Source organism: Drosophila elegans, unplaced genomic scaffold, assembly GCF_018152505.1.
Source record: "Drosophila elegans isolate 14027-0461.03 unplaced genomic scaffold, ASM1815250v1 contig_814, whole genome shotgun sequence".
Lineage (NCBI taxonomy): Eukaryota > Metazoa > Arthropoda > Insecta > Diptera > Drosophilidae > Drosophila > Drosophila elegans.
Window position 1 is genome coordinate 13,517,081 of NW_024546167.1, and position 12,853 is coordinate 13,529,933.

General features: G+C 40.2%; 2 protein-coding genes across 4 annotated transcripts; one reads left to right on the forward strand and one right to left on the reverse strand.

Moving 5' to 3' along the window:
* Positions 1–200: 200 nt before the first annotated feature.
* On the reverse strand, positions 201–1,549 carry LOC108138687. Its single transcript, XM_017261034.2, has 4 exons — positions 1,326–1,549; positions 811–1,265; positions 461–748; positions 201–398 (listed from the first exon to the last, which is right to left on the reverse strand). Exons 1-4 carry the CDS (start codon positions 1,436–1,438, stop codon positions 259–261), a joined length of 996 nt encoding a protein of 331 aa, XP_017116523.1. The 5' UTR covers positions 1,439–1,549; the 3' UTR covers positions 201–258.
* A 306-nt stretch (positions 1,550–1,855) lies between these two features.
* Positions 1,856–3,722, forward strand: LOC108138675. 3 transcript variants are annotated; one of them, XM_017261020.2, is made up of 5 exons: positions 1,856–1,954; positions 2,015–2,154; positions 2,374–2,828; positions 3,100–3,387; positions 3,484–3,722. In XM_017261020.2, the coding sequence occupies exons 2-5, from the start codon at positions 2,042–2,044 to the stop codon at positions 3,633–3,635; spliced, it is 1,008 nt and encodes a 335-aa protein (XP_017116509.1). In that variant the 5' UTR covers positions 1,856–1,954; positions 2,015–2,041; the 3' UTR covers positions 3,636–3,722. The 3 variants fall into 3 exon arrangements, with proteins under 3 accessions (XP_017116509.1, XP_017116508.1, XP_017116510.1); XM_017261021.2 differs by having other exon boundaries at positions 1,881–1,954; positions 2,033–2,154; XM_017261019.2 differs by having other exon boundaries at positions 1,862–2,154.
* The last annotated feature ends 9,131 nt before the right edge of the window (positions 3,723–12,853 follow it).

The window sequence follows — 12,853 nt, forward strand, 5'->3', positions numbered from 1 at the left end:
CGTTTTAGTCGCTGGCAAGCTTAAGGTGTTTTAAATGCTCTTAGAACTTTTAATATTTCAGATTTTTCTAGTTAATTAAAAGTTATGATTACAAAAGGGCACGTTTAAAATAAGTTTATAATTTAAGAAAAGGTGTACAAGAAGTTTTTATAAACATAAGCCAATAATTTTAAATTTTCCACAGAAACCTTAGTTCATGATTAAAGGCATCTAAAACATTTTATTCATAAATTCCTACAAAAATTATCTCAATTTCAGTTAGCACAATCGTCCTGCCTCGACTTTATCGCCTTTGGTGGCCTCCAGTTCCTGGAGTACCGACGACAACAGACTGATTTCGCGCATGACGAAGCTCAGGATGTGATCGATCTCATAGCTGTGAAAGCTGGGCACAATGTCTGTGGAAACAGGGGTTCAAAGATCGAGTATAAATGGAATGATAGGATTTTTTAGGACTCACCGCGTCGCTTGCAAAGTAGACGGTACAGGACCTGGATGCCGTCGAACATACGCTCCTTGTCGAGATTGTAGTTCGAGGTGGTGTCCTTGCAGGTGCTCAATATCTTCTCCCACTTCAGGCAAGTGGCTCGCGAACTGACATAGGATCGGTCCAGCCGGGCCAGATCGTTTTTGAGGCCCAGAACAGTTAGAGCCGCCTCGCTGGTGACCTGGACCATACGTTGGCGCATCTCCTCGATTTCGTTGAGCTTCTGACTCTCCAGTTGATTGATCTCCACCTGGGCGAGCACTGCAAATAGAAGGACATTAGTAGGCCTATAAAAATCAAACGAAAATATATGGGAAACCCACTCAAAGCATCGCAGCGGTCGATGCAGTCCTTGGGCGAGACAAAGATATCGGACACCTTGACCACCTCCTCCAGAACCCTCTCGTAGGGCTGAAATTGGGCCACTGTGGCCTTGAGGGCGGTGCGAAAAGTACCCAGCTCGGCAATGGCGGTCTTGAAGCCTTCTATCTCCCTGATGACCTCCTCGTGGAGCGCGGACTCCTCGCGAATGGACTTGTCGGCACTGCGCCTCTTGTCCGCACAGTCCTTGATAAAACCATTCACTTCGACGAAGCGTTTGCGCAGGCGCTCCTGGATTTTGTACATCTTACGGATGCGCTGCACATTCAAGGCCGTCTGGCGTTTGGCATCCTTCAGCAGCGTGCTCTGCACCTCCTTCATGGCATCGTGCTCCCGCAGATTGGCTATGTACAGCATTTCGATGGTGTCCCCAGCCGAATCCCAATTGGGCGGCTTCCTGTTGCATACCGATTTAATCATTTTGACTGATTTTATGACCTTTGAAATCTTCACTTACACGAAAAACTGATCCTGCTGGCGGGAGACGCGATAGTCATCGATGGCCACCTCTGGGTTGAGGTCCAAGTCGCCGATCACATCGGTCTTTATGGTTGGCTTGCGTCGCGGCATCTTTGTTTTTTATTAAATAAATCTTTTTAAAATATTTCTGGGTAAATATTTATGAGTATATGTTAGGCAATGTTGTGTCGAATTGATTCAGAGTTAAACTGGATGTCTGAGAGCAGCAGCAAAGTAAATGATTTAATGTTTTTACATTTTTTTCTAAGAATAAAAGATCGCTTTCAAAAAGAAAATATCAAATAAAAATGAAAAAAGCTTCAACTATTGCTTAACTAATTACCACACATAACTTGCTAATTGAGACTAAAATTTAAGTTAAAAACTGATTAAAAACAGTTACCCTAGCAACAAATAAAAATATTTCTTCTGATTTTCCCCTACTTATAAAAACCATTGCCACGGATACCAGAAAATCTCCAGGCAACCATTGTTTCTTTTATGTCACCCAAATAAAAATCATGTTCCAAGTAGGTCTTGTTAATTTTTATTACAAAACAATAACCCAATACGAAAAGTAAACACAAAGCACACACAGCTACAAAAAGCACACTCCGAAGTTCCGCGGTAACCAAAGCAAAAAAAAAACCAAAAAGAAAAAAAACTAAGCCAGACTTACAATCCAAGTTTTTGTTTCCGGTCAAGGGATCCAAGATGCCACGTGTGAAGCCCACCAAAAAGCTCGATGTCCTGGGAAATCTGGACCTGCGGCCGGAGGATGCGGTGGGTGACTACATCTGTTCGAAGCAGCAGAACAAATTCTTTGTGTGAGTAACTTTTTTCGTGTACTGACAGAAAAGTTTTTAAGCGAAAATATGGTCATCGTCCAATAGACAATTTAAAGATTTCTTAATTGCTGACTGATTTAATTAATTGGAATAATTCTCTTAAGTGTTTTATATAATTATGGCTTAAATGGTAGTTTTACCTCAGGTTCCTTCTTAGCTTAAAGCATGTTAAATAGTTCCAAAATCTTTTTTATTTAGCATACCGCCCAACTCGGACTCCGCGGGCGATTCTATCGAGTTGATTTTCGTAAACAATCTTCGCGAACATGAGGCCATGCTCAAGTTGCAAGAAGAGATGCTGACCAGCGCCAAGCGGCAGTCGAAGGTGAACTCCACCAGGGTGCGGCACATGTACAAGATCCAGGAGCGGCTGAGGCGGCGCTTCATCGAGGTGAACAGCTTTATCAAGGACTGCGCGGATAAGAAGCGAGCGGCCGAGAAGACCGCCCGAGGGGAGATGCTCTACCACGAGGAACTCGGCGAGGGCATTGAGAGCTTTAAGAAGGAGATAGGCGAGCTGAAGGCCTTTCGTGAGGCTCTCAAGGCCACCGTCCAAGAGTTCCAGCCCTACGAGAAGGTGCTCGACGAGGTGGTGAAGATATCCAGCATATTTGTGTCCCCCAAGGACTGCATAGACCGCTGTGATGCACTCAGTAAGCTATATTTCTAGAATTAAAGACTTAATGCTCAGAATTCGTAATTAATAACAATTAAGAGGTCGCTTCTTAATTACAAAAAATTAATTTTTAAATAACAAGGGGTATTATTTGGCACTTTAAAGAAAAAGACAGGTCTTTTAGGTTATTAATATATATTCTACACGCAAAAAGGTTTCTATTATTTAAACATGAACTAGCAAATTTTAATTATAAATTATAATTTTACAATATGTAATCATATGCCTCTAAACTATTTTCGATATAGTGCTGGCCCAAGTGGAGATCAACAAGCTGGAGCATCAAAAACTGCTCGAGATTGAGAGTATGCGGCAGCGTATGGTACAGATAACCAACGAAGCGGCTCTGACTGTTTTGGGTCTCAAAAATGATCTAGCCAGGCTTGAACGATCCTACAACGAGTCCAGGGTTCAGTGTCTCAGGTGGGAGAAGATCCTGGCGAGCACCAAGGATACAATAAACAACTCTTATATGGACAAGGAGCGTACAATAGATGCAATTACCAACCTTCACCGCATTCTTTGTCGTCGTCGAGGTGGGTACCAAAACTATTTGATTTACTTAAAAAATTAATTTGTATTTCTAAGTTTTTTTATCAATGATTTATGCTAATTTGGTTTATTTTCCATAGATATACCTTCGTCTTCTGCTCGCGGTGACTTGGTAAAACTGTTGGATTCCATTAAAAACGAAGTTGAGATATTGACTGGTGTTCTGAAGGAGGTCGAATCTTCCGATGCTGCAGTAAAATTGGAAGAAGTTAGAGATGTAACCTTCTGCTAGTCCTGTGAAACAAATTCAAAGTATTTAAACGAAAGCTTAAACAGTTATTAATACCAATAAAAATATTTAAAAACATTTAAAATTAAATTAAGAATTATATTTTTGTTAGTTTTTGTTTGGTAATGCTGCTTCTGCAGCTTGTAGCAGTTATTAATTGGTCTACGCTCTGCATTCGGTTGTTAATGCCACTTTCTAATTGCTTTTACCTCATAAATCTTGCTCAATGCCGCGTGCAGGGTCCAAAAGTGGATCCGTCCTGGCTCTGCAGTCGTCATAAGTCACCAAATTGTCGGACACTCAAGACAAATGTGACACTGGCTTATTTAATTAGAGAACTGCCGGCGGGATGAGAGAGAAGTGCTTAAGCACCAGAGTCTGTGCATCAATTGGACATTTAGCGCTAACTGCGGCAACTTCGCTTGACGGCTTTTTAATTACGTCAGCCCGGGAAAATGTTCCACGTACTCTCTTGGCTGCATGACAATTAGCCGGTCTAAAAAAAATAAAAAAAGAGAACGCCCTGATCAATTGGCAATTTCTTTCTATTTTTCAGTTGGTAAAAACTTTTTTAATTACCACCGAAAAGGGACGTTGACAAAAAAACACTGGTCAACGATTCTGCCGACGGCTCTGATTTTCAATTATTTATTGACAGGAGTCTCGACTCGTCGTTTAACCTGTCCAACTCTTGACACAACGACCTCCACTCTGTGAACGAATGCACAAGAAGAGCTTCGGTTTAACACTTTGGCAGAAATGCAACTTTAATGCCCGAATGCAGTCGGCTTCTGTTTAAATCAATTATGTGAAAATGTATACAAATATTTATACCACAGGTTTTTTTTAGCAGCGTTTTAATAAAATACAAACTACAAAAACGTAAAAGTACTTTTAATAGCTTTTAAAATAATGTTGTGAGTTGCAAATATTAACAAGCACAATTTAAGGGGCAAAAACTCAACACCACAAATTATCGGATTGATAAATGCCCTGCGGCCAGAAATAAATTGTAAGTTTTCCAGAAACATGCGATCTGGAAGATATTTCTTGGGCCCCAACTCCATGGGTCTTTGACATCTTTATGCTTCTAGTCGTGTTTCGGATACCCGTTCTCCAAAGACATTTCCGCTCTGGCTGGTCTTTCGATTGGGGCACCGAAAAGGTGTAAGAACTCGGCCGCAGTTGATGTATGGAAACATTTTAATTAATGCTGACAGCTGAAAATGTCGCGGCCACCTTTTGTTGTGTAAATTTCATCGACTCGAGGCGTTGGACTCTATAATTATGATTGGATTTCGTTGCACGTTGCTCGTTCCTATTTCTTTCTATTTTCTATTTTTCAATTTGCCTTACCCGTTTCCCCATTGAGCAGCACGTCAGCGAATTAATCCGCTTAGCCGTCGCATATTCCTATTCCCCCCGGGGTCTACCGGACTAGACAACCAACAGACCCAATACCAAACCCTATGAATCAGATCCGGAGAAGGAGAAACCCGCCAGACGCTTGACCAGACGGTTAAGCCTTAATCCTTGATAGTTGTTGGCCCTTAAACTTTTCTAGGGTTTCCCCACGGGTCGGGTTTTTTACCCAGGTGTCAAAGTGATTGAATGGGACAATGGGGAACCGGGGCCCCACTTGACCGAGGAGCTAATTAATGGATTCAATTGTTGCGTTAATGCATGACAAATAAATTAAGATAAGCTTTTTTTTGGAGATTATTCAAAGATTAATGCGATGGAAAAATTATTTTCAAACAAATCATTGAAAACCACATGGAAATAACTTAGTAATCTGCAAACAATGTCAAAAATAAAATTATGGGTAAATTATATGTAAACATAATAGTTTTTTGCTGATACTAAATTTACAATGAAAATAAAAAGAGTAAAATATAATAATCTTGCTAATAATAATTCTGACAAAATAAAAATAAAAATATTTGCACAAAAATTACAGAAATAAGCAATGTTCGTTAAAATGTTTTAAACGATATTAAGAATAAACAAAACCTTATAAAACCATATTCTGAACATTTGATAAAGCTAACATCAAACATAAAGAGCAACCGAAATATATTGACGAATTACCAAAATTGAAATAATTTTGTGTTTTTTTTCAACGTCCTGACCTCGAGCCGGCTAACAATTAATATACTTTGGAAAGGTCGCCAAAACCAACTATATCAAACATTAAGTTTATGAACAATTCAGACTATTCCGAAGATAATTTAAGACACGAGTATTCTACCAGATCAAAAGTCACCTTAATAATAGAAAGGCTAGTTTAAGATAATAAATAATTCAGTTCGTAAACCATCAAACCGATGATCATAAAAGAGGGGCCACCGCAATACCAACCGAAACTATTGACCCTGGACGCCAAGTCGGTGCAACCTTTGCTCTGCCCGTAGGCCAGAACAAGTGAACTAAACTCCTGACCAGTCCAACATGGGCAGCAACAATTTTCATTGTAATAACAATATATAACACACAAATTTGAATAACAAATTAACTGGCACACACATAGGCACATAGTGACATTGGGGAAGTCTTTGAATCCAGGTCCAATCCTTCTCCTTGTGGCGCGAGACTGGAAATAGCCATTCGACTTGGGCTCCTGTGAGCGAGTCCACAAACAACATACAACATACAACAGGCAATATAATTGAATGCCTGCAGGACGTATAGACACATGTGTGTATGCGCCATACACAATATAGCAGCAAGCATGGTAGCCACAAAATATTTGCTTATGTGGCCCAAACCCAGACCAAAGCAGACCGGACCAAGCCCAACCCGACTAGGAGAGTTAGAGCCCGGCCCAAAACAGCTTTCGACCAACAACCAAATGTGACTTTGCAGCGTCAACGTCAATGTTGCATAAATCAACACACCGACGATGGCGCTGCCAATTTGGTGGCTCTATATCCGCCCCCGCCACAAACCCCTCCGCCCTCCGCCAACTTGATTGAATATTTCAAGCCATGCATCTTTAATATTGCGCCACGAAGGCGAAGTCGATGTCGATGTCGATGACGATGACGTCGCCTCCGGCCAGTTTTCATGGCACCGCACCGGCCACGCAAATGCAAATGGGCAAAATGCAAAATGCAAAATGTAAAATGCACAGTAGCCGTCGTCACACAGCCCAGGATGTAATTTGGGCGTTTTTTCCTTCTTCCTACACTAAACTGACCGATGTCTAAGTCAGCCGTCCCGGTTCACAGAGCTAGAAACGCCTTCTAATCAAACTACGTGGACTTGACTTTTATGAACTACGTGCTGCGATATACTCTAGCTTGGGTAAATAAATACTAACAAAAAGTCTATTTTCATAAAAGTTAGATATATCTTAAGAAGAAAGTTTGAAAATATATTTTAAATTTTCTTTTAAACATATACTGTTAATTGCAATTGATTTTTACAATTTTGAAACAGATCTTTAACTTATATAATAAATTTTTACAATTTACTTTTTTACATATGCTGCTATATGTAAATTGTAATTTTAAGCACATTTAAAATTTAAAATAATTATGAAAAAATATAAATATACATAATATTTGTTTATGCAAAGGTATGTTTAGTTCGAAGGTATTATCTTTAAGTTTATTATAGTGACAATTACTTTAAAGTCTAATTGCATTAACTAATCTTAAGTATATAACAAAAGTATTATTTAAGTAACATTTCACAGGTCGGCCTTAATCTCAAACTTTTTTTTATTAACTCAACTGTCACGATAAACATACAAGGGTATTCGTGGGTTTTTCTTCAGTCGCAATCTTCCTGCCGCCCAAGAATAACTTTAAAATGTGAATCGAGCCTTGGTCTCGGTTAAGGTTTCCTTTTGTTTCGGTCTGGCAACATCTAATTGAATCCGACCGCATCAAGATGAAGTTCGTCTTTGGCGACAGTTTTGTTTGGGGTTTGCCCACCCCTGGCCCTTTTGGGTGCGTCTACTTTGTGTGTGTTTAGTTGACCGCAGTCAAAAATAGCTTTGAAAAACTTTGGCTGGCAAAGTCTCGCCTGCGGAACAGCTCTGCTCTGCTCGGTTCAGGTCCTTCCCCAAGAAAGATGATGCGATGCCGGGTGGATTTTCGGTTGCTGGCATCTTTGTCAAAGTCAAAAGTTTGTCATAGTTCAAGTTAATGTTCTGTGACTTTTCGCAGTTTTCTTTTCGACCAGGCAAATGAACCATGTTTCGGATGATGTATTGATGTATTGCCAACAGTGGAATAAAGATAAACTTTTAATAAGTTTGTCAATTGCTGGCATAGATTGCATAATGGCGGGTTGAACCACTTTCGTGGCTAATGGAAAAACCTGCTGAAGGCAAGACCTTATTATCGTAGTGACCTTATCTTGGCAACGACTTTGCAGTTAATTAAAATGTTGCATAAAAATCAGCTACTGCGGCGGACTAATGCTATTATTTTAGTTACTCGTAGTGTATACGCCATGTTGCAGTCGCCTGAGACGGCCACCACCCAATCGGCTTAGTTCGGCTCAGCCCGGACTACGGCCAGTGCTCTATCTCCAAGATCCAACAATGGGTGAATTTAATTACGCCACTGCTGTATTTTGTTCACCATGGCCTAGGTGAGCGAGCAACAAGAGACGCATTACACATACGCAGTGTTGTCCGACCATTGTGGCCTTTCCCCACTGGGGCTAGCCACAGGAAATTAATTTGGTGTCTGTGCATTTTATTCCCAGCAAAATGCACTGGGGGTCCGCAGACAACAAGTCCTAATCCCACTTGGAGCAGGGCGGGCCAGCAACGAAGGTTGCTTTAAGGCGCGTTGTTCTCAAGTTGGTTTTAACAATGTTAACTTAACATGCAAGCTTAAATGCCAGGATTTTTCCATAGCATTTCCAAATTTCAGTTTTATGGTAAAGTCCCGCCAAACTAAACTGGCAATTACTATTTAGTTAAACTTCAGCAATCTAGTAAAATATTGATTCTTTCGAGGTCTTTTATCTCATCAAAAATGAGTACTCAGAACTGATAGCAATTATTATGTGCTTGCAAATTGCTCAAATGTCCAGCCACAGATCAAAACTTCTTGGACAGATTGGTCGTTAAGCGGCAATTAGTCACACGACAGCTTCCACAGGCACTCTTGATTGGGCGAGTGGGCGTGGCAATCAAAGTTACACCCTGTCAATATTATCGACACACATTATAAGCCCCTTCCATGTCGCTACGACCAACCACCCATCCACACGCCCAATCCCAATCCCGATTCCAATACCATGGCACTTGAGGAGCCACCGCTGCTGGAGATGATATCCTGCTGACACTTTAGACAGACCGCAGACCCCACGACTTTGATGTGGGCACTGCGATAAGCCAGAGGGCGGCGAAATTGGGGCCTTGACAAAGGTGTGTGTCCAGCGGCGGAAGCTGTGCATAATTGGAAAATAGTTTGGACGACGAAGGGCCGGAGGCCATTAAGTAGCTCTGCCACTGGCTGTGGCTTTCCCTTGTAATTGCCCATGAGCAGGGCTCTGTTGAAATGTCTGAAGTTGCCAAGTCACTCTGTAAATCAAACTTAAGAGGAGATTAATTAAAATAGGATTCGATTTGAGAGCGCTGACGAGCTTTTGTTTACCCTTTATATTCTTATTGCTTGCCATTTCAATTTATAAGTATTTAAGGTGTATATTTTATACCGAACAAAAAGAAAAATATATAACTTTAATATTTTTTTTCAAAAAGAATATTGTATACTGACGTTTTAAATTAGTATAACGTATACATTTTGTAAGCACGAAAAAACTAAACTTTAAAACGAAGCAAACCCTGATACCGTAGGTCTACTCATCAGGCGCCACTTTAATATTCACTTTCCCATTAAGTAAAAGTTGTGAGGCTGAAGCCGACTCCACTCTTCTTTGGCAGCTGGTAGATGGTGGGCAAAAAGTTTACTGGCGTTGGCTCATAAATTTCAAATTTGGAACCATGAACATAAGTTCTGCAGTTCCCCCAGTTTGGCGAACAAAAAAGAAAATTCCGCAAATACACAAATCGCAAAACTCATTACGGTAATTAGACGGGGGGCTTGGCACAGTAGGCGGATGCTATAAATTTGTGTGGATCGGACTAAGTGCCTCTGCGGCTGATGGAGCGGCATTTGAAATTTTCAATATTTCGAATTGATTTCTGTTTCCCGGCAACAAGCGCTATCATTTAGGCCAATTTGCTGCGGCTGTGCGCGATAAGCGGAGTCGATGGGGATAGCTATAGCTATATATATATATATATATATGTTATGTGTATATTGCTTATCAACTGTCAGTTGCATTTCGCTCTTCTGGGTCAGTGAGCTTAAATGGGATTGCTAATTGAGTGGAAGGTGGTTTGGGCAACAGGAAGCGGACCAGCCCATCCATTTATCCATCCATGCAGCCTTCCAGCCATCCAGCCATCCAGCCAAACAGCCACCCCCCACCCCGCACTTTGTAAACACTTCATAAATAATTTGTTGATAAATTTGTAGTTGTTGTCGTGTTGTCGGACATGCTGTGAAGTAAGGCAATAAGTGCATTGACAATGGCAGCGTAATTATGAATTTTACATCGATAAAAATTGCATTTAAATTCATTAATTTTTGCCGCAATAATAGTCGGCACTCATTATATATTGTTCATTATTGTGCCTGTCGCACCGCTGTGTACCATTATGCAGCAGTTGTTAAGTCCTTTAATTCATTTTGGAACCACTGATCACTGACACTTACAGGCAATTTATTTTCACTACTCAAATGCCCCTGATTGGGTCACTGAACTCTGATTGCATATTGACACCGTTTCGAAGCCACAACCTCAGAATTGAGCCCTTCTACGCACTTCTCATGGTTTCGTGTCTCCTGCCCTCTGATGCATAACATTAAGCTTTTGTCGGCCAGTAAGTACACTTCTCGTTCTGTTCATTTCAAGGGAGAAAGCCACAGCCACGCCCACTTTCCCCAGCCACCGCCCTTGCACGTATATCAGTGTATATGTAGCCGGACCTTTTGTCTGAGGCAGCCGCATTGAAATTAACTTTAGTGCCATTTAAAGTTATGCGCTTCATAAATTTGCAAAAACAGTTTCAATTAAAATGCGGCCATCATAAAAAGGAAATGCTGTCGGCTCATATTGCTCCTGCAAATGCAATACAGTTGTTGTAGTGGTTCCTGTTGTTGCTCTAGTGGCTCGTCGTAGTGGCTATACTATGCTATATAGAGAGGCGAACAAAAGGCGCAGCATCCGACCGCACGGCCAATAATGCAACAGTCCAGAGGCGGTGAGTCCTGGAGAATTCTGCAAGTTGGGAAACAAATTTTCAATTTTATTTATTCCCTTTTAATTGGAATTACTTTGTCAGAGCTTTAATTGCCTGTCATAATTAATTTATATTTGTATAGACACACACATTTCTCAAGGAGTATCCACTTAAAAAATAATAAAAATACGTTTGATGTAAGTGTTGGGGATTAAAAAAAGCATGTGATTTAGATACAACATTTTTAAATTTATTGCTTTGTCTTTTGAATTTATTTGTAGAACTTTGTGGCACAAAGTTTTTAAAAATAACTAAAAATAATGTGATTGGTATGTCTTATTTTAGTGATAAATAATAATATCTTGTCAATTGATTCTTATTAAATATAATAATAAAATATAATAATATATTTTACACATTGCAAAAACAAATGTGCATTTATGTATGTATACAAATATTTGTATATCACAAACTTTTACATTATTTTCCGATGGAGAAACATTTAAAAAGATTGGATATTTCCTTTTTAAACTTTTGCTTATAATATTTGTTGATTTTTTCTTTAAATAATAGGTTTATTTGCTGCATACAAGGATTTCCCACTCGTGAGTCCTTTTTTACCACGCCACTGGTCCCTGAATGTCTCTTCTGTTCACAGCTGGCTCGTTTGCATGGACTGCGTCCGGTTATGTGCCGCCCCCGACCACATGCACCATGCCAGGCGGCCATCATCATCAACATAATTTGAATGCAATGCTTTTAATTGCAAACTTGCATTAATTATGATTGAACAATTTTAAAATGCAACTGCGCATACAAAAGACATTCTCCGGCTTTCCGCCTTTTTGCCGGGCTGTGAATTTGCGGTTGCTGTGTTATCAGGGCGAATGGATTGTTGGCAGCAGCAACAGCAGCAGCAGCATCCTTTGTGTGCCTTATCTATTCCTCGCCAGAACTTCAAAGAATCCTGGGGCGACGCGAGGAAATTTTAATTTTCCCCCATCCTTTGGCACTTCGCTTTTCATGCCGCTTATCGAGTCAGAAATTTCATGGGCTCACCTTGGCGGCCCTTTCCTGCGGCAATTGGGATCGATAAGGGGCAATTTGAACAGGAGTGAGTTGAAGTTGAGGATGCTGCCCTACTGAGGTGACGCCATCCAATTTATCGAATTTTGTAAATTGACGGTAAATTGCCGGCGCCAGTGAAAGTTTTTCGCCAAGAAATTATGCAAGTTTTCTACTAACGATGCTAGAAACTCTTAAGTTGGTGGTTTTTACGATGGCAAAGTTAGGGAAAAAGCTTAAAGAGCCTGCTGCTTTTAAAATTAAAAAAAAAAGTGCTTACTTTCAATTAATTTAACCAACGCTTTACCCGTATTATTTTTTCCGCTTAATGAAATTACAGCTCAGAAAGAAAACCGAGCCAATCAGTGGCCATAGCCAGTGGCAGTTTGGTAAATTCAGAATTCAATGTATAAATATTTGGCGTTAATTTGTTGCGCAAATTTACTTATGATATTACCAATTTCGACTACTGCTGGTCTGCTTTTAATTTTCCTCACAATATCAGTTGGTTAATTTATTAAATAAAAATATAAATTAAAGCTCAGTGCCAGGGAATGTAATAGTGAATTGCCAATCGAATCGTTTCGATTAAGGAGGGATTCGGTTGGCAAAAATTGAATTTACAGTTAATCAGACATGGCCACAAATGCGCTATAAGCAAATACAAAAGGCAACAGCCGGCGAAAAACAAGGAGAAAAAAATGAAAATGGCTAACGATCCCCATGGCCTGCAGCAGGGATTGAAGCGTTGGCTTTTCATTACACACGTGCGATTTTTTTATCCTGTTTCTTTTCAGTTTTTGCCTCAGCTGCTGTGATTTTTTGCCCAATGCACCCACTGCCCGGGATCATAATTGTTGAATATACACCGTTGACGATA

Excerpts from the sequence above, each read along its gene's own strand:
- LOC108138687 (XM_017261034.2), bottom strand. The coding sequence starts at position 1,438 with ATGCCGCGACGCAAGCCAACCATAAAGACCGATGTGATCGGCGACTTG. Across the intron at positions 1,266-1,325 it reads CAGCAGGATCAGTTTTTCGT|GAAGCCGCCCAATTGGGATT; the intron begins GTAAGTGAAGAT and ends GGTATGCAACAG. Across the intron at positions 749-810 it reads CGACCGCTGCGATGCTTTGA|TGCTCGCCCAGGTGGAGATC; the intron begins GTGGGTTTCCCA and ends TTCTATTTGCAG.
- LOC108138675 (XM_017261020.2), top strand. The coding sequence starts at position 2,042 with ATGCCACGTGTGAAGCCCACCAAAAAGCTCGATGTCCTGGGAAATCTG. Across the intron at positions 2,155-2,373 it reads CAGCAGAACAAATTCTTTGT|CATACCGCCCAACTCGGACT; the intron begins GTGAGTAACTTT and ends TTTTTTATTTAG. Across the intron at positions 2,829-3,099 it reads AGACCGCTGTGATGCACTCA|TGCTGGCCCAAGTGGAGATC; the intron begins GTAAGCTATATT and ends TTTTCGATATAG.